This window comes from Cajanus cajan, chromosome 6 (assembly GCF_000230855.2).
Source record: "Cajanus cajan strain Asha chromosome 6, NIPB_CcT2T_4, whole genome shotgun sequence".
Classification (NCBI taxonomy): Eukaryota; Viridiplantae; Streptophyta; class Magnoliopsida; order Fabales; family Fabaceae; genus Cajanus; species Cajanus cajan.
Window position 1 is genome coordinate 38424381 of NC_138522.1, and position 25729 is coordinate 38450109.

General features: G+C 29.1%; 1 protein-coding gene across 1 annotated transcript; it reads right to left on the minus strand.

The window, feature by feature from the left end:
* Nucleotides 1-15631: 15631 nt before the first annotated feature.
* On the minus strand, nucleotides 15632-21492 carry LOC109788275 (gibberellin 20 oxidase 2). Its single transcript, XM_020346961.3, has 3 exons — nucleotides 21002-21492; nucleotides 20370-20691; nucleotides 15632-16076 (listed from the first exon to the last, which is right to left on the minus strand). The coding sequence occupies exons 1-3, from the start codon at nucleotides 21445-21447 to the stop codon at nucleotides 15807-15809; spliced, it is 1038 nt and encodes a 345-aa protein (XP_020202550.1). The 5' UTR covers nucleotides 21448-21492; the 3' UTR covers nucleotides 15632-15806.
* Nucleotides 21493-25729: the final 4237 nt, after the last annotated feature.

Sequence of the window (25729 nt, forward strand, 5' to 3'; positions counted from 1 at the left end):
TAAATAATATTTTTAAATTTTACTAAAAGTTTTTTGTGTTGTAGTAATTTAACCACGCAATTCTTCCATTGGCCTTCGCCATCCTCACTATTAAGGTCTCGAGTTTTGATGTAGGTTCAGACCCACATATATAGTAATGAACTATATTATGTTTGTTTTTCTATACACATGTTCAAACGCATGCAACAGCTGAAACCATGCATTTTGATTCCACCTACAAATCACAAAGAACAAAAAATCACGGCTCCTTACCCTTCATCTGACCCACCTGTCTATGAATGAATGCAAAGACATTGACCAAACCATCCTATATCTATATTCTTCCAACTCACTTGTGGGAATATGATTTCCTCGGGTTCTGAAGCAGGTTGGAAAATTTTGCCACTTTCTTGAAATTAAGAAAACATAGAAGAGAATGACTAATTATATATTCACACCATAATATCACATACACTATTCTATCCTTAGACATTACGTCGTGAGAACCATTAAATCCATGATCTATATTGCATATTCAAAGGTATGCATGAAGGAGGCATGTAAAGTTTAATATAGATCTTTGACCCTCCATGCATTAATTTGTACGAGCAATGGGCCATATAGAAAAAGGCAATACGTCCCCAAATAGTGATGTCACTTTTATCTTTTCTTTGCAATTATTGTACATAACTGCATATACAAAGTGGTCCATGGAAGTATGATGTTTTCCATATTCTTTGTTGAAAAGGGGTGCTCTTCAGGTGAGGGAGTTTATCTGTCTCTGGTTATCATCCACCTGATGAATTATCAAACATTATTTGCATCCTGGTGTTTGTCCTTAGTCCTGTTCTCTTCCTCACCTCAATCTCAATGCCTAATGCATATGACCCCATGTCATTGCTCGTATATTTGCATATTTTGTCTTTTCCATTCCTCAAATGCCGTGTACTGCCATGGATAAAAATGAGTTAGCTAGGTGAATATCGCAGAGGAAAAAACCAAAGATAAGTATTACAATAATGTGTGTGCATGGAACCCTTATGTCATCCTCCAGAGACTGAATTCAAAAAAGAATATTGAATGCGTTTTTTAGTAAACAATTAATTTGATCAAGTATTCATTTAATAACTTCTAACATATATATAAAAGTTTATATCATAAAGTAATGTTACAGATAAATAATTATCTCAGTTTGTTTTTCTGTTAGATGATAGATGTGTTGACGGTTACATTCAGTTGGATTAGTTAGATATAAATAAGTGTGTCTTGTACATTTGAAGATAGTGAATGAAATTCAGCTTTCAATAATTTCTCTTCTGAATCACTCTCTGAGAATTATCTCTCTCTATTCATGTTAACCATGTTTTTCTGCATGGTATCAGAGCCACTTTAATTTCCTAGGGGCTCTACTGTGCAAATCCAACTCTGAAACATTTCTTCTTCTCATCGTTCTTGATTTCTTCTCTTCTTCTCTTCTCATCGTTCTTGATTTCTTCTCCTCTTCTTGCTTGAATTTCAATGGCGAATCAAGCAATTGATCCTTCAAATCCATTCTACTTGCATGTGAATGAGAGTCCTGGAATTTCTTTGGTGTCGATTCTATTGATCGATGAGAATTACCATTCTTGGGCTCGAGCGATGACTATGGCACTCAAATCAAAAAATAAGTTGCAACTTGTTGACGGTTCTTTACCGAAGCCCGAAGTCGAAGATCCATCGTTCTGGGCATGGGATCGATGCAATACTATGGTGTTGTCATGGATCAATAATTCATTGAATGCCTCTATAGTTCAAAGCATCATTTGGATGGAAACAGCCTATGAAGTGTGGAATGATTTTCCTGAAAGATATTACCAGGGGGATATCTTTCATATTTCTGAATTACAAGAGGAGATTTACTCTATGAAATAAGGAAACCTTTCAATAACTGCTTATTTCACTAGTTTGAAGAGCTTGTGGCAAGAATTGGACAATTTTAGACCAATTCCTCATTGTTCTTATGCAGTTAGATGTAATTGTAATTTGATACCTACAGTGAAAGCTTATAGGGAAAATGACTATGTCATTAGGTTCTTGAAAGGACTTAATGAACAATATGCAGCTGTGAGATTGCAAATTATGTTAATGGATCCTCTGCCTCCAATTAATAGGGTTTTTTCCCTATTAATTTAGCAAGAAAGACAGATGGGAGTACTGGTTGAAGATTCTCAAGTGCTAGTTAATGTAGCTGGTAGTTCAGGAAGAGGAAAATATAAGGGTTCTAGAGCACAAAACATGGGCTAGGGAGGAAGAGGAAATGGAGGGAGAGGACAAAGCACAAAGGTGTGCTCATATTGTGGTAAGATAGGTCATTCAGTGGATACATGTTATAAGAAGCATGGTTTTCCCCCTCACTTTAAAAGGTCAAATGTCATCAATCACTGTAGTACTAATGATGAAGAGGATGTTGATGATACTCAGTATTTTTTCTCGAAAGGAAGTGGGGGGAGTACAAGTATGATGTTTACTCCAGAGCAACATAAAGCATTACTTGTATTGCTACAACAATTAGGAAATCAAATTAGACATGCAGTAATCAAGTAACTAGTTCTTTAAATCATCAATCATTCACAAAAACCTCAGGTATAATCCTTGCCCTTGTCTCAAAATTGCAATTCCAATTCTTGGATCATTGATACAAGAGCTACAGATCATGTATGCAATTCCTTAAAGTTTTTTCAATCCCACAAAAGAATTAAATTGATTCCTATTAAGTTGTCTAATGGGAGTCAAATTTGTACTCGAATCTCAGGAACAGTATATATGTCAAAAGACTTCTACCTAATAGATGTTTTGTATATTCCTGATTTCAGTTTTAATATGATTTCAGTTTCTAAAGTAACAAAATCATTATCTTGTAAATTCATTTTCTTTTATTCTGATTGTCAGATTCAGGACTCTCACTCTATGAGGATGATTGGTGCAGCTAAACTGAAGTCATGGCTTTATGCAATGGTTCCCAATGATCAATCAAAATTGGTACAACACTATATCAACAATTTTTTTTTACGTATGATTCTGATCTTTGGCATATGATGAGGTTAGGTCACCTATCTCATGTGAAATTCAATGTAATAAATAATCTATACCCCTATATTGAATGTAATAAAATTGCAAATCCTTGTGAGAATTTTCATTTAGCTAAACAAAAAAGATTACCTTTTAGTGATAGTGTGAATACTTCTGTGAAGTTTTTTGATCTAGTGCATGTTGATATTTGGGGACCCTTGTTCATTCCATCTGTTTTTGGTCATAGGTACATTCTAACCATAGTAGAGGATAAATCTAGGTTCACTTGGATTTACTTGATGAAACAAAAATCTGAAACATCAAACCTACTAAAGAATTTTGTTTCTTTAATTCATACACAAAACAATAAATAAATAAAAATAGATCCGATAATGTTGTTGAGTTCCTTATGAAAGAGTGGTATGCCTTAGAAGGAATTAATCATCAAACCTCTTGTGTGGAAACACCAACACATTCTCAGTGTGGCTAGATCTCTTATCTTTCAATCAAATCTGCCAAAATTGTTTTGGAACTATGCTATCAGTCATGTTGTACACTTAATCAATAGAATGCCAACTAGGTATCTCAATAATAAATCACCTTATCAAGTCTTAATGAATATTTTACCTGAGATATCAAACCTAAAGGTTTTTGGATGTTTGTGTTTTGCATCCAGCTTAACAGCATCAAGAAAAAAAATTAGACTCAAGGTCTAGGAAAAGTATTTTTCTGGGTTTCAAAACAGTCACTAAAGGATACATTTTATATGATGTAAAAACAAGAGAAACCTTCATATCTAGAGATGTTATGTTTTACGAAAAAATTATTTCCTTTTCATAATAATGATAACACTACTAGTGTTAATAAATCAACACCCATTACTGTCATGAATCAAATTCCATTTCTAGCTGATTTGAGAACAATGGGATATCATTAAATCAAGGCTTAACTAATGAACAACAAAATGAGGGATCACATATGAGTTCCAATTAAAATGTAACCATTGAACCAACACGACAGTCACAAAGAGTTAGGAGACCTCCCTCATATTTACAAGATTACCATTGCATCAAGAAAAAAATTAGACTCAAGGTCTAGGAAATGTATTTTTCTGGGTTTCAAAACAGGCACTAAAGGATACATTTTATATGATCTAAAAACAAGAGAAACCTTCATATCTAGAGATGTTATGTTTTACAAAAAAATTATTTCCTTTTCATAATAATGATAACACTACTAGTGTTAATAAATCAACACCCATTACTGTCATGAATCAAATTCCTTGTCTGGCTGATTTGAGAACAATGAGATATCATTAAATCAAGGCTTAACTAATGAACAACAAAATGAGGGGTCACAAAGAGTTAGGAGACCTCCCTCATATTTACAAGATTACCATTGCACACTGGCTGCTTCAGGAGCCACACCAACACTCAAATATGTCAAGTATCCTATTTCAAATTCACTCTCTTATGATTCATTACTTGATTCCCAAAAACATTTTTCTTTGGCTATCTCTTCTATTGTTGAGCCCAAAACATATCAAGAAGCTATTATTGATGATTGCTGGAAGGATGCTATTGAAAGGGAACTAACAGCTTTGAGTAAATATCATACTTAGACTCTAACCTCACTTCCTGAAGGAAAGAAGACTGTTGGGTGCAAATAGGTGTTTAAGGTCAAGCATAAATCAGATGGAAGTATTGAGAGATACAAGGGGTGACTAGTTGCAAAAGGATTTACTCAAACTGCTGGGATTGACTATTTGGAAACTTTCAGTCTAGTAGTTAAAATGACTACAATAAGAGTACTTTTGTCAATTGCTGCAACTTGCAACACTCCAACATTTTTTATATTAGGCAACGAGTTTTTAGGCAACGCCTAAAAAAGTGTTCTCGAAATATGGAATAGGCAACAACTTTGTAAACTGTTGGCACTTTGTTTGACAACAATTATAAAACCGTTCCCAAAAGCACATATAGGCAACACTTGATCAAAGCGTGCACTATTCTCTTTTCAATATTAACAAAATTGTTCTTGAAATATGAAACAAGCAACAAATTTCTAATCGTGGCCACTTTTCTACCTAACAGTTTAAAAACCGTTCTTAAAATTGATATTAGGCAACAATTTATAAATTATTGCTTATTTTATATCATGCAACACAATAAAAAACGTTGCTTAATATTATACCCACCCTTTCGTGCTCGCGGGAAATATTAATTAAAAAAATTAAACTTCTCCCTTTAATTCCAAAAATATTACACGCTGCCCTTTCACTCATCAGCAACCCCCTCCCCCTCTCTTCAAATCCCCAAACCCTCCTCCACTCCTACACCGCTACAAACCCTAGATTCCAATGAGGTAGCTCCTCCCACCGCCACCGCCACTGCCACCCAAACCCTCTATTCCCACTTCTCCACCCTCCTCCACCTCTCCTTCAACCAGGACTCCGGCTGCTTCGCTGCCGCCACCAACCACGGCTTCCGCATCTACAACTGCGACCCCTTTCGCAAGATCTTCCGCCGCGACTTCGGCCCCGACGACGGCATGGGCCTGGTCCACATGCTCTTTCGATACAACATCCTCGCCTTCGTGGGCGGCGGCTCCGAACAAGGTGATGGTCTGGGATGACCACCAGTCCCGGTGCATCGACGAGCTCTCCTTCCAGTCGGAGGTGAAGGGCGTCCGTCTCTGGCGTGACCGCATCGTGGTGGTCCTGGCCCACAAGATTGAGACTATTGCTAACCCTAAGGGCCTCTACAACCTCTCTCACGTTTCCGCCACCATGGTGTTGGTGTGCCCTGGCCTGTAGAAGGGCCAGGTTAGGGTTGAGCATTACGCCTCAAAGAGGACCCTTCGCCCTCACTCACGATGGACACTTGCTCGCCACCGCCAGCTCCAAGGGCACCCTCGTTAGGCTCTTCAACACCCTCGATGGTTCCTTGCTCCAAGAGGTCTATTCCATCTCATTCTTTCTTATTTTTCACTTGGGACAAAACTTAAAATGCTTTCTTCCTTGCATACAAGGATTTGTTTTAGATTTTGCATACCTAATTAACAAACATGACATTTTAGTTCTTTTTCCACATAACTCTGCCCCTAATTTGCACAAATCCAAAGTGATTTCAGATTCTATTCAAAGTGTGTTATCCTAGCTAAAGAAGATTTAATTTCTGACTTGACTGTGCCTGGATATGACTTTTACCCAAAACTGCTTACAGGGCATAAGCTAAGCTCTCTAAGCAAATTTGATTTCCATGTATTTTCTGTTTCATGATAGTTTGAACCTTTAATTAGTGTTAGAAGCTATTGTTAATAATTGTGAATGTTCCTGGTTATTATGGATTCATTTTTATAGTTGTAACCATGATTAATTTGTTTTCTTTGACATTTTGGTCAATAAAGTATACTCTACTATTTTTGTCCAAGATTGTTTAAAACTTTTGACAACTGAGTATTATTCGCATGATAGCAAGTAATTAATTAATAAGATTGTTTAATGTGAGAGCTCATCTCATAAATTTAACCATGAAACTTATTGAAATAAACTAAAGTAACTTATTTTGGTAAGCTGAACCAAGAAATTAATTAATAAGAAAGTAACTTATGCAGTTGATTTTTCAATAGATCAGATTTTCGTTACATCATAGTAACTTGTATTGTTATATGTGGATGTTTGGTTGATATCCTTTTATTTTTTTGTGGATTTTTAGGTTCCGTTTAAAAAAGAAAATGGTCAAATGGTTACAGTCCCACTTTTCCACTGGTAGCTTTGTGTTGGGAATCTTGTGATGATGGTAGCTTTGGTGCCCAGCCCATGGCTGTTTCAAGGGAGTTTCTATTTCTGATTTAATAGAGACAGATTGTGTTCTCATACTTTTTACTTGATTTTGGAGAATGTCTTATTCCCTAGTTGTTCTTCACTTATTTTCTCTCGAATGTGTATATGACTTGTTTTTTAATGATAATAATAAGGAGACTTAAATTTGTTATTTCTTAATAAATTTGCTTGAACTTTACATTTACATATTCCAGTTTTATAGTTCCTTAATACATCTGGCTTAGTGTATTTAACTGTGCACTACTTAACAGAGCAAAAGCTATGTGCATGCAAGGGGTTTTTCTGTTCATCATGTGTTTAAACATATCACGGTAACAGTCTTTGTTGCTTATTATTTTCATTTGATTCTTTTAGTTACTCTTTAAAGTCTTTCTTATTATAGATCCTTTTTGTTTTACATTGCAGGAGTATGCAGCGATAGCTTTGCAGTATTTTCTTGGGAACCAAACTGAAACGTGTCTGTATTCTGTTTTGGTACTGTAATTTTCTTTCTTTTTTCAAATCGTGGAACTTCTTTTGATTAGAAGGTATTAATTCTAGATGTACACTAGGTTTTCTTAGATTTCTGCCTTTTTGTAGCACTGGATTTGCAGCTACGAGACTCTGTTTTCAAAATCATGCAGGTTGAATTTGCAGCTTCTAGAACTTTAGATTTTCTTATCCTTTGGTCAAATTACTAAACTCGATTTGTTGGTGGAGCAGCAAATGTTCACGGCTACTTGCCATGGATAAACAATCAACTTTACTGTTACCTCCAGTTCATAGTTCTTATCCTTTAGTTAAGCAATTTTCCAAAATGGGCGATGTTTTAATTCGTATGGTCAGGGTTTTAATGGGTGATCCCATGTGTTTTCAACCTTTTCAAGATCCTGGTGACTGCAAAAATCTTTGTTACATAATTCAGGCTCATATGGAAATGCTGGGAAATGGCCATGCCTTTGTTGTTGCACGGCCTCCTAAGGTATTTGTGTGCTCTCAACAATGCTATTGGTTTCATAGATTACTTTAGAATGTAATAGTGTATTTGTTTGATAAATTATTGTAGAGGTTTGACAGATATAGGTTTAGTTCTCTTTATGATTTTGATTAATTGTCTTGTGTCACAAGCGGTATTACTGGGACACCTCCTTCTTCTGCCTCAACCCATAGTCCTGGTCATGGTAAGGTATAATTTATGCCTTTGTCGAGTTCTAAATTATATTTTAATTCATTTCATTTGCATATACCAAACTAGTTATGAAAGTTTTTTCAGTATAACTAGCTTTAACTTATGTTAATTGTTGGAGATTGATTGGGGATTAATTTTATAAGTTTTCTAAGTGAAAAAATATATTTATATGCAGGAAAGACTTGATGATGAAAGACTTGATGAAGATCAACCTTATGATGATGAAGAGACTGAATGATGTTATTTACATGGATGGATGACTAGCTATGCATAATATTCCTAGATGACACTTTATTTTGAAATTTAGAAATTTTATGTAAACTTTGACATCTTTGGATGATTTTATTTGGAGTTTTATGCTTTTGAATTGTCATATACTTGGAACTAATTAATGCAAGTGAATTTTACATGTGTTTGAATTTTATTTTATAATTTATTTTATTATTTTTTGAGGATGAAATCAATTCTTTATTATATATATATATATATATATATATATATATATATATATATATTACATTCATAACCATTTAAAAGTAGTATATGGTGAAGATTATTGATTAAATAATGGTGTGTTATTACCAATATTATAAGTCAATATAAAAATAATCGTTGCACGTTTATTTAGACAACGTTTACAAAATTATAGCTTAAATTTAGTCTAAATTGTTGCCTATATTATCTCATAGACAACCTTAAAAAAAAATTTCTAATGTCACTAGCAATGGTCATAAAAGTGTTGCCTATAAAAAAAGACTACATTTCTAAAATCGTTCTTTAAAAATTTATAGTGTTGCCTTAAATAAAAAAAAAATCGTTGCCAATGAAGATCATGAAAACCGTTCCAGGAAGTTTAGGTAACGGTTTTTTTGACATCGTGAGTATAGGCCAAAAAACCGTTGCATATTGGAATAGGCAACGGTTGATAAATCCACGCTTGACAAACCGTTGCCAAAACCGTTCCCTAAACTTTCAGGAACGGTTTTTTGGCTTTCAACAACGATTTTTTATTGTTGTCATAGACAACAAATGTTGTAGTGCAACTGGGAGCTGCACCAATTAGATGTAAATACAGCCTTTATGCATGGGGATTTGAGGGAAGAGGTTTACATGGAGCCTCCACCGGGACTTCAATTATCAGATTCCACATTAGTCTGCAAACTTGAAAAGTCCTTATATGGACTAAAACAAGCAAGTAGACAGTGGAACATCAAGCTGACAGACACACTTATTGCTTTTGGATTCAAATAATCAAAGGTTGACTACTCTTTATTTACAAAAGAGACTCTCAAAGGATTGACTGTTGTATTGATCTATGTGGATGACTTGATTGTGGGAGGAACTGATAGTGAGGAGATTACTGGAGTTAACATTTTGCTTGACCAAAAGTTTAGTATAAAGGACCTAGGAAATTTGAGTTTTTTCCTGGGTTTGGAAGTTACAAGGACTGAAAAGGGCATTAATCTATGCCAAAGAAAATATGCTCTTGAGTTGTTGCAAGAAACAGAGTTGCTTGGTTCAAAACCCTGTAGTACTCCAATGGATCATACTGTAAAAATCTAGCAGAACCTTGAGGATGCTTTTTCTAATGTTACTTCATATAGAAAACTACTTGGAAAACTTATATATCTGACCAATACTAGACCAGATATTTCTTATGCAGTGGGAAGGCTTAGTCAATACTTGGACAGTCCAACAAATACTCATTACAAGGATGCTCTTAGAATACTCAAATATATTAAACAATGTCTTGGGAAGGGTCTTTTCTTTTTTGCTGATTCATATTTGAAGCTTAAAAGATATAGTGAATCTGATTGGGGTGCTTGCCCAGACACAAGAAGATCAGTCACCGGATTTTGTTTCTTTCTTGGCTCTTCATTGATTTCATGGAAAAGTAAGAAGCAATCCATCGTATCTCGCTCATCCTCGGAAGCTGAGTATCGAGCTTTGGCTCAAACGACATGTGAAGCTCAGTGGCTGATCTATCTTTTGGCAGACTTCAACCTTAACAAACTCACACCAGTTGCTTTGTTCTGTGATAATCAATCAGCTATTTACATTGGGGCTAATCCTGTCTTTCACGAAAGAAAAAAACATATTGAGATTGACTTTCATACTGTGAGGGAAAAGGTTCAATCGGGTGTCATACATCTCTTACCTGTGTCCACCAGAGAGCAACTTGTTGATATTTTAACTAAACCCTTGATTCCTCATGTTTTTCAGACCTTTGTATCCAAGCTAGGAATGTCTGTGATATATACATTCTAGCTTGAGGGGGGCTGTTACAGATAAATAATTATCTCAGTTTGTTTTTCTGTTAGATGATAAATGTGTTGACGGTTACATTCAGTTAGATTGGTTAGATATAAATAAGTGTGTCTTGTACATTTGAAGATAGTGAATGAAATTCAGCTTTCAATAATTTCTCTTCTGAATCACTCTCTGAGAATTATCTCTTTCTATTCATGTTAACCATATTTGTCTACAAGTAATATAAATTATGATAAATAAATATACTAAAAATCATCATAAATCAATATTATTATTATTATATAGAATATAAGATTGAAAAATATATAATAAAAAATAAATAATAACATTGATAGTACATTATTAATTATATATATATATATATATATATTAATGTAGAATCATAAACTTTATAATAACAGATAAATTAATTCTCGTAGACAATGACTATATTACGAGTACAAACTTGTTGACTAACTTTTTTATTTGTCTAGTATATGTGACATTTTTTTTCTGTCCGAAATCTTAATTATAAATAAGTGACCTAGAAAAGAAACATATAAATTGTACTTACATTAGTATAAAAAGGGTAATTTACGTCAGTTATTTTAAGTTTTTTATGTCAGAAAAAAGTCTGACGTTAATGTGGGAGGCGTAAATTTACGTCGATTGTGATAGCCGACGTAAAAAAGTTGTAAACAAAAAAAAACATAACGAGTGCAAGCAGAACGAGCCGTTCTGCTTGGAGATCCACCCAAACGCAAAGAATTTTCTACTTGATATTAACTAATATATTAATAAAGGATGATTCACCCAAACGCGAAGAAGAAGATAATATTAACTAATATATTAATAGATCAATACATATATTTATTTTCAACAAATTAGCTAATATATTAAGAAAGGACTTTCTAAACTAACCTCAAACGCGAGGCCAATACAATCGGTCAAAAACTCAAGAACCACCCAAACGTACACTCATATGCAATACACTCAAACGAAATTTTAACTCAGAAGAGTCAATTTGCACATACATTCAAAGCTTTGTTGTTTAAATATTGACGCGCGTGCGAAAAAATTTGAAATTTGTAGATATTTTACGTTAGACATCATAGGGGCCGATGTAAATTGGAAAATCTACGTCGGACACAAGCTATATCCGACGTAGATTTTCAAATTTACGTTGGCCTTTATGAAGTTCGACGTAAAAAAACTTGATTATAATTACAAAAATTTCACTGCATTGTTTTAACGTCAGATTTTTCTTTGTCCGACGAGAATACAATGACGTAAATAATGTATCATATCCATGACTTAAGTTATCGTCAAAATTTTGTTCTTGAATATTAAAAAAAAAATGAAATATTGTTACTCAGTTTTAAAATTATGAACATCACACGTGTGATGGTGATAAATAAAAATGGTTTTACTGTAAAAATAATAATTTAAATATGATTTTTTTTATATAATTTCGTGAATATATTATTTTTGTATCCAAATTAAAAAAATTTACTAAAAAGTTGGTCCTTTGACTTTGAGAATAAACAATGTTTGGTCCATCATTAATATATCATTCAAAGTTAAATAGAAAATATTGACAAAGTGTTTATGAATGATACTACTTGTAGTTAATTAGTTGTATAAGAAAACAATAATATTAAAAATAAAAAATATTTTAATAGATTTTAACTTTTAATTAAAATTAAAATATTATATTTATAGTAAAAAATAATATTGTTCTTTAAATGAAATCCAACGTGGCTTAGTAATTGTAAGTTAATATTATTCACTTTATTATGATAATAACTATGCATAATTAGGCAATAAATTAAAGGTTTAATGGTGATACACTAAGTAAAATAGTTTTATAGTGGGTGTCATCGAATCATAATTTATATAAATGATAAGTTTGTTAACTTTTATAATAATTACTTTTAAAGTTATACAAATTAAATGTGATTTATAATTAGTTCATTATGTATCACCATTAAATCTACAAATTACATTAAGTAACAATAAATGTTCATCTCAAAATGGGTTTATAAACAAGAAGAAGAAAAAAGAATAAGAAAGAAAGAGAGAGACGTGAGGTGAAGGTTATTTCATATTTATATATATTATAGTAATATAATTTCTAATTAATGTGATTTAAATTTTTAAATAGAAAGGACAAAGAAAAAATGGCATGTGATGAAAAAGAAAGAAAAAAAGGTGATTAAACAATTTTACACTGTCTTCTAATCATAATAAATTATAAATAATAAATTTTTAAATTTTTAAATAATTACTTAAAAATTATACAAATTGTGATTTTTTTTATTTAAAGAACTTTACCTAGACATTGCTACATGACCATTAAATCCTTAGAATTATCCTTGTATTTATTGATAAAAATGTTAATTACATGATTTTATTAGTGCATCGTGGTTTATAGGTAGCAATCCTATAACCTATTACTTGATTTGGTAGATCTGAGTGGGACTTCAGGCAAACGAATTCTATAGAAGAATATGTCATGTTAGTACGTAATGCATTAATCACTCAATCAATGAGCCTTGCTCCTACTTCCGTCCCGTTATTCTTTCCTCGTCCAAAAATACAAAAGTACGGAAAAAAGGTTTATATATATATAAAATCTGTTATGATTTTTCCATATTCATTTATGATATTTGTCTCATATTATTTATTTTTAAACTATTTATTTATTGATATAGTTTATTTTTAGTTTTTATATTATATTTTTTATTTAAATTGTTTTTCATAATATTAATTCTTAGATATACGATTTTATTGGAAGTTTAGAGAAGAAATATAGTCATTTTGTTCAATGTTGCTTCTTTGATGGTTTTGGGTATATATTCTATCATATTTTTTTTCTTTCTTTCTTTATATTCTTTCTATTGGACTGAATTAAGTTCATGTTTAACTCTTTTTATAATTTTCAATATTCTATATGGTGGTAGACATACATTATTTGTTTACCAATGTTTTAAAATTTATATTGTATTTTAGTATTTATAACATGCATCTATATAACATCCATAATCTATAATTTATCATCTTTAATTTACAATCTATAATCCATAATCTATAATTTATAATATATAACAAGAGTTAATCACCTATACACTGCCAGTGTATAATTTTTTGACACTGGTAACTAATTATATCTTTTAATTGTGTCATGTCACTATAAACACATTTATTTTTAACAGTGACATGACACAATTAAAAGATATAATTAGTTGTCAGTGTAAAAAATTTTTACACTAGCAGTGTATAGGTGATTAACTCATATAACAATACATATATTAATGCTTTTGATATCCACATTTAATTTTCTATTTTACCCTTAAAACATGTGATTATTCAATATAATTTATAACTTATATAATTTGTATATAACTTAAAATTAAGACAAAAGGATACAAAAATTTATTAGTCTCCATTTTTCTTTATCCTATTTTAATCTTTATTGGTGGGAACTCTCTTTTAATTTAAAATAATAACTATTTTCTTTTGAAACAATAACTATTTTCTTTTAAAACAATAACCGTTGAACATACCTATGCTTTTATTTATTTTTATCTTTTCACTCTTAAAAATTCTTTCTCCTTGTTTCGTACATTTTTTTACATTATCAATCTCTACAATTTTTTTTATCCCGATCGGTTCTCAAATTTTCCTATATTTCAAACTCAATCACACTATATCTTGGTATGAATCATATTTCGAAGCAAGTTGTAATATATTTTAACTCATCTTCTTTAATGTTCCAATATTTTTTTTAATGAATTTCTTTGTTTCTTTTTCTATTGAAATTTTAGTATATATTAAAACATGGTGAAGAACAATAATACTTTGATTATGATAACTACATCATTAAGAAGTATTTGTTTCTAAATCATCTTCAATTAAATATGTTAGAAATTATAATTTGTGAAATTGTAGGTATGTATGTCGAAATGAAATTTGAATTTGTGGAGTAAATGGCAATAATTTAGTTTCAATTTGATTTTCAATTTTTTTTTTAATGTTTTGCTTGCGTTTGCGTCATCAAAATTTTACAATACAGTTGAGATCCAATACTCTGTGGTCCCTTTTGCTTCTACTAAAGTAATTCCTCCATTATTTTTTCTGCTTTTTCTACCATTGATATTTTTATTTTAAATTTTTTGGCATATAAGAAGTATTTTAAATCAAAGTCACCCTCGAGAATATTTTCATGTTTCACGTTAAATTTCAAAACTTTCCTTCAATTTGATTTAAAAAAATAAAAAATATGTGCTTCATCAATGAACAATGATCATGTAAAACTATTTATATGATTATATGTCAACAAATGAATTCGTTCAATTCATGAGTTATTTTAAATTTGAAGATAAAATACATATAGAGGCACGAAATGCCTTGGCCCCGCTAGTATATATAAAAGCAGTGATATATGGTTGGAGATTGGCAGCAAATTAACTGTCTAAATGCAGTTTCAAATTGGAGACACACATTCACATTGGTATCCAATTTCATTACACCAAAATTAGTTTTTTGTGGTAATTAATTTATTATTTAGCAGCCATATAAATAGTCAATATTTTTTTTACCAAAATTTAAATAATGGCCAGTGTATCTAGGGTCCCTAATGCTATTATCGGCATTTATATAAAATGCTGGTAAAGACCTACTAAATTGTCGAGAAAACTTATTATTTTTAGTGACAATTCTAGTAGTCATTCTAGTAGTCATTTTAAAGGCTATTTAAAAGTTATTTTTTTCAATTGTCTCCTTTCTATCCATTTAGTGACTTTTTTATTTCTAGTCGATATGAGATTTGTAAGATGAGGGTCGTCTTCTATATATTTTTTAATTATCTTGTCCCTTAAGAGATGTGTGATTTATAAGGTGAAAGTCGCCCTCTAATTATTTTATCTATTAAACTTGGTAATAGTGGGTGATATGATACCAATTTATAATAGTGAATTAGGAGTCTAACTCAACCCTATAAAATAAACTTATAAAATGATAGTTATTACTCACTTATATATTATTTAATTATCTTATCTCTAATCGATGTGGGACTTAAGTTTTTTCTAATAAATAATTATTGTTAATAATAAATTTTAGTGTAATATAAATACATTTTTAGTAGTTATTATATATTAACCATTAATATTTATATTATATAATTAAATAGTGATAATTGAATTATTATTATTAAATAATTATCGTTAATATCAAATTTTGTTGTAGTGTTTATGCATGACTTCACTCTATCTTCAGCGGGTGGAATTAAATTAATATACAGTTTGTTCGTTTGATTTCACGGATACGAGATACGTTGAATGTGATCTTGAAAGACAAATAGATACTTGTTAATTAAAAGGAGGATTGGAAAGACATGCATGCAGTACACATATGGCTAAGTGACATAAAAAAGTTGAAGTGTACGTAGGGAAGGAATTTAGATGCGATGGAAAAGTAAAGTGGTAGAACAGAAGAAGTTTGTAGGGTAGTGTAAAGCTAGATAGTGGTTTTGGAGGATTGCAACCACTTGATGAAGTTTGGCAGTGTAGCTTCGTCTGCTCTGTAGTACTTTTGCGTGAATAGAAGAAAATGTGACCATGTAAAATCGGGATACTGTTTCGTCCCATCCAAGCGAACAATATCATCGGGGGCACTCACCAACTTGTCTTCTTTGGGGCATAGAAAGAATGCCAATGACTTTCTCTCCTTGTACTTGTTCACCACTGCCCTATGAAGGCAACTTTTGTATCTCCCGTTCGATAATGCCTACACAACCAACAATTCCATGATTCCTCTAGATCTTCTCTTATCTACATCCACATATATATACAAATATATATATATATATATATATATATATATATATATATATATATATATTATCATATCATATTCATCCATCGCCCTAAATATACATACATATATACATGGAAAACTTTTAGTTTTCTCAGTACCAATATTCTTAATCAATATATATATATAATATTAACAGTTAATCTAGTTTTCTAGATGTATGTATCCTTCATTTAGAGGACTGAAAGGGAGGGAGGTGTCAGGTGCATGTACTGAGATGTCAAAGCCATGCGTGTATGAACTTAAAAAATTGCTGTCAATCATCACGTTGTTCAAAGTTGTACCAGAAATTGATTAAAAAAAATTAAAGGAAGATAATCCGTGATTATAGGCCAAATTCCTTTATTCGCTGCATGCACAAAATTTTGGCCAAACTCTTAGAAAGCAGGATGAGACAAGTATTGCCCTGTTGATATCAGATACTCAATCTACTTTTATGAATAATATTTAGCAACAATTACGGCGCTATGTGGTATATGGTGGTACGTTGATACTACATTATTGCAATGATATTATTTCCATTTGAATATAGTGTCTCTCTACATTTTGTTTAAATGAATCAGTGAATAGAAGAGAGAAAAGAATAAATCAATAATAGAAAGAAGAATATGTTGTTAAAATGTATAGAGGGTGGATAAAACTTCAATTATGACATGGAGAAAGGAGGATCAATCATCACAAGGGCTAAAGATGTATGAACAAAAGTAGAGACCAAAAGAGTTACATTTATGTGGATTCGAAAGCAGAAAAAGTGGAGTGTGACGTCGACATACAATTGTTTTCATAGATTTGACATCGAGTTGGGGCTCCACAGTTAGGTGGGAGATAATGCCAATGGAAGAAGTGAGAAGGGGAGGAGAGTTAGCAAAGGTAGGGCATGGTAAAAGGATGAGTGAAAGAGGTTAGATACAATGAAAAAGAAGAACTTCATGTTAGGAAATTCAATCTTAGTGATAAGAGATGGTGAGAAAGATCTATCATAAATTTAAAATCAAATATCATTTAAGACTCAACTTGTCTAAACTTTATCATTTTTTTTTTCCTTATAGGTATTCTCCTTTATATGAAATAAGATCAAGCATCATGTAGAAGAAAATAAACAGATTTTTTTTCTTAAACAAATTTTTTTTTAAATCACTACAAAATGACTTGTATCTATAATTTTATTTTTCTTATAAACCAATTATAACTATGGGTTAAATCAAAAACTAATTTTACTTATAAATATTTAATATAAGTAAAGTTTAAATATTTATACTTATATTTGTTTGGTATTGTAAAACGGATATAGATTATTTGTGAGTTAATGTAAAATAATCATTTATTCGCAATTTTTTTTTTTTTTTTTACATTTAGTAGCAAACTTTACTTATCGGTACAAGTTAATTTTCTCGTGTAAATAGATTTGAAAATTAAAAAAAAAATAAGAAAATGAAACAAATTAGTGTGTTAGACATCTTGATTGTATAAAGCGTTGTGTTTTGTATAATTAATTACGCATCTTATTCTCTAAATAAATTTTTGGCCTATTAAACAAAACAAGCTACACCAAAGCTGTATATAGGTTATAATTATTATCCTTATTTCATATATTGTGCCGTTATATTATAAAGTATTACATATTAAAATTCGATCTTTTTTAAAGAAAAATTCAATTCGATGAAATTAAATCTTAATAGTGGGGAACAATAATTTAAAATATTTTTAAATGAGCATGCCCGTGACTTTGGTGTTTACAGTCATAACCAGTGTGAATAAGTTTGGCCCGATCTTCATTTTGGTCAAAGCAAGTATTACGTCAACAGTTTAACCGTGAAATCATTGATCGAACCTGCTGAAATATGTATAAAGACTTTAAATAGTTTGTTGGTCGATAAAAAAAAGTTGGTGTTTTTTCATTTTAGTCTTTATTTATTTATTATTCATTTTCTTTAGAATTGTAGAAATCGTATGCTTATAGTTTTTATTTTGGAGGTTTTAAGAGACAAAAAAATATTATTTTTATTAAATATAAGAATTAAAAATGAATAAAATTTAAATAGGGACTTAAACATACATAGGAAATTAAATTACATCAGTATATTTATATTTTTACAAATTATTATATCATTTAATAACTTTAAATTAAATGATTTTTTTTTTAATCTTTGTTAGTTGAAATTTTTTTTAGATTATGTATATAAAGAAGGGATCTGTTTACTCACAAAGTAAATCTTATTATGTTCAATAACTCATATTCTATATTAGATTTCAACGATCCAACCTTTAAATTTAAAGTTCTTAATGCATAGATCAAGTATGCAAATTTAAAAAAAATGAAAATTATTTGATACTTAATTTCAATAATTTAAATTGACGGATAATCATTAAATTATTTTATATATTTATTTGAATTAATGAAATGAAGTATCAAATAATTTTTAAATTTTATTTTAAAATTTACAAATTTGATCTATGTATTAAGAATTCATGTTCTACATTAAATTTCAATGATCCAATCGTTGAATTTAAAGTTCTTAATCCATAGATCAAGTATGCAAATTTTTAAAAAAATTAGAAATCATTTGATACTTCATTTCATTAATTCAAATTGACGGATAATCATATAATTATTTTATGCATTTATTTGAATTAATGAAATAAAGTATCAAATGATTTTCAAATTTTATTTTAAAATTTACATATTTGATCTATGCATTAAAAACTTTAAATTTAACGATTAGATCGTTGAAATTTAATGTAAAACATGAGTTATTGAACGGAGTAAGTCTAGTCGTAAACTTACTCTTGGAGTAAACGAACCTTTCTTCTTATATATAAAATTTTAAATTAATTTAAAATAATTTGATACCTTGTTGATATATAGATTAAAGTTAATATAATATTTACTTTTTAAAATATGTTAAAATAATAATAAATTTTATTTTTTTTAATTAATGTTTAATATTAATAAAATTTGATATGAACTAACATTCAATATAACATAAAGTTATGCTTCCACGACTGAATAACAGAATCACTTATTATTATATATAAAATATTGATTATTGAGAGTATAAAAATGTGTAAAAATTATCCCAATGAAATTCGGCTCCCCCAACACACTCGCATGGTGACTAATAGAATTTTTTTATTACATGCGACTTTTCCTGCGAATTTTTCATAAAAATTCGCAGGAAACAACGTTCCTGCAAATTTTTCTGCGAAATTTTATCTGTAGATAATACTTTCGTGGATAATATATTTTTGCAAATTTTAAAATTCGCAGGAAATTTTCCTGCGGATTTTTTTGCTAAAAAAAATTCGCAGTAAAGTTTCTTGCAAAAAAAATTTGCAGGAAAGTTTTCTACAAAAAAAATTTCGCAAGAATATTTTTACGAAAAAAATTAAAAAATTACTATAAATTCTTTCAATAATTTCTCAACTTTCAAATGCTCATAATGAATTCATCCGAAACATTTGTTTCCATGCCTCCAACATGTGATACATAATCTTTTAAATTCTAAGATTGTAGTTTATAAACTTAATACTCAACCATATAAATCAACTTGTAAGGTAAGTGTTACCCCAACTTATATACTCTTTAATTGCTTTATTTTCAATCGATGTGGGACTTGAAATTTTTTTAAAATATTAAACTTATAAATTTAAATATTTTTTTTATTTTTCCAGTGAATTAAAATTTGTAGGAAAATCCTCAGGAAAAGTTACCTGCAAAATTTTTCTACCAATTTAGTAAACATTACTTGCGAATTTATTTTTGCAAAAAAAATCTACAAGAAACAAAATAAAGTTCTTACAATATTTTTTGCAAATTTTTACCATGGAAAAAAAATTTCTATAATTATTAAAATTGTAGCAAAATTTGTAAAAAATATCTGTAAATTATTTTTTGCAAATAAATTCGCAAAAAATTTCTGCGAATATTTTTTTGCATGAAAATTCGTAAGTAGTGGGTGGCTCTTAAACTTTCAATAATATTTTCATATCATCTCTTAATATAATAGAATGAGTAAATAGTATATGCCCCTCAAAAGATATTTTTCATATGCATATATAAAAAACTTTGACTTACGACATTAGAAGGTGAGAGCAAATGATAATGTTTGAGAGTTAGTTTACGGTCCAAGTAAATGAGTGGTTTGCAAGGTGATGAGGATATGATAAGATTAAGAAAAGAGAAAGATAAAATAAGGAAACTTGTACCGTGAAGGTGTCTCCAATGTTGACAACAAGGGCATCAAGACGAGGTGGTACCGTCTTCCATTTGTTGTCCGCAAAGACATGAAGGCCTCCAACATGATCTTGGTGAAGAATTGTGATAGAAGTTGGATCACAATGGGGTCCTGTCCCTAGCGTAAGCCTTGGTTCTTCACAAGATGGGTAATTGTTGCATCTCATGATGGACCACCCTTCTTCAAACAACTCCTTGTAATGCAACCTATCCACCCCTAAGCTTATTGCCAATAGCTCCGTCAGTTTCATCCCCAAACGCTTCATACTCCCACAGTACTTCTCCATGGTCACTCTGCCAATAATAATCACATTCTTCTCTATAGTTAGTGACACTCACCCCTTCTCTTTCAACTCCATCAAAGGCCAAGTCAAAATTTAATACATAAAATATCAACATTACTTAAAAAAAAAATGAAAAATGATGGGATCCATGCTTGTAAAAAGAAATTATTATATGTCACAACAGATAATGTAGAGTAGTTTTATACCGTGATTTAATCACATCAGATCATCACGTAATTTTACAGTGTCATTTAATGACATTAGATCGTGTTTTGTGAGGGTTAATTTAATTATAGGGTTTGAGCAGAATGACCTCTTACCCGGCTTGTTCAAAGTCTTGGCCTACGTTGGATTTAAAGTAGGTTGTTACAACGGGGTGAGAGGAGTTGTTATGGTAGGGGAAAGAGAGGGTTTCCTTCCATGGCAAGTTGGAGGAGAAGCGATGAGAATGTGCACCGGAGTAGCCCCACATGGAAGCGGGGGGCTTAAGGAGAGTCAATTTGCGGTGAATGGGGAGCTTAAAGAAAGAGTCCATATGATGATGTGCTTGACGAATGAGGGATGGATGAACAGCATGGTTGATGACTTGGAAGAAGCCATGGTTGATGCAAGCTTCTCTCACGAGCCTAGCCGCACGCTCTGTGGCCTCATCGTCCCCCCTCAGAAACCCATCAAGGTCCACCACTGGTGCTTCGAGCTCCTCTTCTGCCTCCACCAAGTACTCCTCTGGCCAAATGAAATTACTGCCCACGTGGCCCGAATCCATATCACCTACCTACCTACCAAACACACTACTGCATATTTCCCTACGCATATGCACCCTATTTATACGCATATTATATCATTTTTATTTCTATTTACTTTATTTTTTTTAGAATTTTTAATTAGTATTTATTGAGATACAAGTAAAATCTCACATCATTCAAACAAGAGAATCGATATAGAATTATATACACACAATTGTCTTTATTAGTAGAGAGGTCACCCAAAAACAAAATCGTGAGAGATGGATTCAAAGTTCACAATATCTTACTAATATAAAAACATATGTAACTCTCGATGTACAACAGTGTCCACTTTATGTGTAAGTTTCCACAGTTTTATTTTTTTTGTTGTCACTCAAAAAAATCTATCACAATTATTAGAATATATGTATATTTTATAAATTATTATTATTATTTTTTTTATTTTAATCGACGTGAAATTTGTTTGTAAATGAAATATATATGTATACATTTCGTGCGTTTCATGCTTTGGCTATTCATACTGAATGACACTCCTGTAAATAAAAAGTAGGAATGCGCAATGATATGTGTGACAGTTACTTAATAAAAATAATTAAGGGTGAAAGTATCCATTAAAATGGGATATTTTCATTATAATTTTTAAACATTATAGATAATTAGTATATATATTGATTCAAATTTAATGTAAATTAAATGTCTTAACTTTTTTTTTTTATAAAAAGTTGTATCATTTTATTTATTCAAAAATTATATAAAGAAAAAAAACAATGTTCTCGTTTAACTTTCTTTCTAAATTTCCACTTCCCGAGATACATTTATACGTACACGTCATTGTGTAATTGTGTAGGTATGATCAGTGAGTTTTATTTTTTATAAAATTGATATTTTATGTGATACTGTACATAATAATATGTATTTCTTTTCATATCATTTTATTTTTCATATACATACATGTCAAAATATGATTGAAAATGAAAAGAGGTACATTTTATTTTTTATGTTGAAAGGATATTTCCGGCCGGGCTCAGTTATCCACGTTTCGCGTTGAGAGAGTCGGGAGGTGGGGGGCAAAAGAGAAACCACTGTCGTAATGTATGTCACGTTTTCCACAGTTTTATTTATAGATTAATTTAAATTTTTAATTTCTTAAATTTATCATAATTTTATATTAAGTTTTTAAATTTAAAATTATTATTTTTAATTTTTAAAAATTTATTTTAATTTGTTAGATCATCAATAATATATTTAAAAGTAATTAACATATTAAAGTAGTTATCCATCGTCAATCGAGTTTAATATGATATTTTCACTAGTAGAAATATTGGTAGATAAATTTTGTGTGACAATATTTAATTGTTATTAATAAAATTTGAGTATAAAGACTAAATCAAAATTTTTTTAAAAATTATGAAGGTTAAAAAAATTAATTTTAAATTTCACAAAAATTTCTTAAATTTAAAAAAATTAAAAATATATTTAAACATTATTTATATAGCTCCTAATTAAGAAATCAATACATTGATTACACTAATAAAATCTGTGTTTCAGTTATATTAGTTACAGAAAGTAGTGTGATAAGGAAAAAAATCATTGTCACGATTTATCATTATTTATTATGTATTAAAATTATTACATTTCACAACTGTAAAAATAATTTTAAAATTAGCATGTAAAAATAATCTTAAAATTAGCATGTAAAAATAATCTTAAAAGTATCATATATTAAACATTTTATTATATTATAATTAATAAGAAAAAAGTATTTAATTCCCTTAAATTTCACTCTCTTTACAAATAGACATTACAAATTTTAAAATTTATTCCATTTAATCGTTAAACTTTATCTTGTTAGCAAATAGATATCATAAACTTTAATTTTATTATAATTTATTCTTAAATTTTACCATTTTTACAAATTCTCTTTTTACCTTGATTTGCAATTTTATCTTTATTCATTTTTTTTTTTTATTGTGAGTCTCTTATATTACATTGAGATTAAATTACTAAGATAAAAATATCAATCATTTATTTATTTAAATCACACTTATTTATTAATTTTTTGGTACATATATATTAGTTTTATTTTATATATACTAAAATATCAAATAATTTATATGAAGAAAAAAAATCAAATAAAGACTTCTTTTTATTATTTTTATCATTCTTTTTTATTTTTTGTTAAACATGTATTTTTATTATATTTTAAAAACAAAATAATTGAACCATAAAAAGAAGAAAAAAATTGATGAATGATTGATATTTAAGATAAATAATTTAACTCTAAATTGATAATATAAAAAATTTGTAAAAATAATAAGTTATAAAATGTTAAAATAAATTATAATGAAATTAAAGTTGAGGATATTTATTTATAAAAGAAGTAAAGTTTAAGGATTAATAGAAATAAAATTAAAGTTCATAATATCTATTTACAAATCAGATAAAGATTAAGGATTAATTAGGATAAAATAAAAATTTTATAGTGCCTATTTATAAAAAAAGTAAAATTTAGGATGGTTGATTACTCTTTTTTCTAATTTATATTTATAAATTTAACATCCAATTTATCAAAATAAGTCTTAAAATAATTTTTTTGATTAAGAAAAAAGATTAAAGTATATTTTTATCCTTTATCTTATTTTTTAATATTTATTTTGATTATTCATCTATTGAAATGTTTATTTTTTCTTTTATCTTTTATTCTTTAATTGATTTGATCATTTTAAAACAATGATTATTATCAATTTTGCAACAAAATTTAAATATTTGTTAATAGATTCAAGACATAAAACTTATAATATTACATTCACCTATATAAAAACAATGATATTCAAATAACTTTTGAATCTAAAATAACTATAAATACAATGAAAATGCGTGAAAAATATATCCAACGAGTAATTAATAAATATTTTGAATTTTTTTAATTTTTTATTACTTTTTTGACTCATTTTTATGAGATTTTTACCATATTAATAATATTTTTGAATTGAAATTCAGTTACTTTTAACTATTTTTTTTATATAAGTGAGTTTAATTAATGAGTCAAATTTCATGAATCCATTAAAAAAATTCAAAATTGTGTTTTCAATTTGAAAATTATTGTTTCAAAAAGGATTATATCAATTCAAATTGAAAAGATAAAAAAATAAATTAAACATTTTAAAAGATAAAGGACTTAAATAAATCATTAAAATAAGATAACAAAGGAATACATAATTTAGCTTATCTTTTTATTTTTATTTTCATAAGTTAAGATAATAAATATATTTCCTTAAAAAAAAAAAGACTAATAAGTATATTGAATTAAGTTAAAAAAAATCATGAGTCAAATAATTTTCATTAAACTCATAAATTTCTTATAAGTTGTTTCAAATATCCTTTAATTAATATATTATTAAACTTCGTAAAATATTGATTTTGAGAACAATAAACTTTATATATTAAATTAGAGGGATATCAATTAAGTGAATATAAATTTAACATAAGATTTTGAAAGTTTAAGTTAGGATAAATTAATTTTAAAATGATTATTAATATTTTAGATGTCATCAAATTTTGCAATCTCAACTTAGATGATAAATAATGCTCAATAAAAAATAATATATATTAAATAAATTCCAATATTGCAAAGTTCGTTTGAAAGATGAAATTATAGTCTCACAAAATTTAAACAAAGCAACTTTTGAAAGAATGTACTCTCAAGCAGTGTTTTAAAACCCGGACCGACCCGGCCGGTCGGACCGGTTGGACCGAGAACCGGTGGTCCAGCCGGTCCGAATCTGAAGTTGGATCAGTTATGCAGTCGACCCGTTTCAAATCGGATTGAACCGGTCAATTTTCTGGTTCAACCGGTGAACCGGTGGGTCAAACCGGTTCAACCACTTTTTTTTTTTTATAAATTTTTTAAGGGACCATAAATCACAAAAATAATAATGAAAATTGAATCTCTTAATGAAAAAGCAAGGAGTCTTATTAAATATAACAATGACTACTTGTTCTAATATATTTGTTTGCAATATATACAACTTAAATAACTTTTATAGTATATTATTAATTTTAAATTATATATTTAATAATTCAATATCTATGTAAATATTACATATATTATTTTGTGATATTAATTGCAAGCATATTATATATGTACATATTATTTATATTTTTAATTTGTATTAATATACCGTTTAACATGTAATTTTTTTATGTATTTTTTTATAAAATAAAAATAATTTTAAATAAGATAGAAAAATTTAAATTTAAAATAAGATATGAATTTATTAAAATTTATAAGTATAAATATAT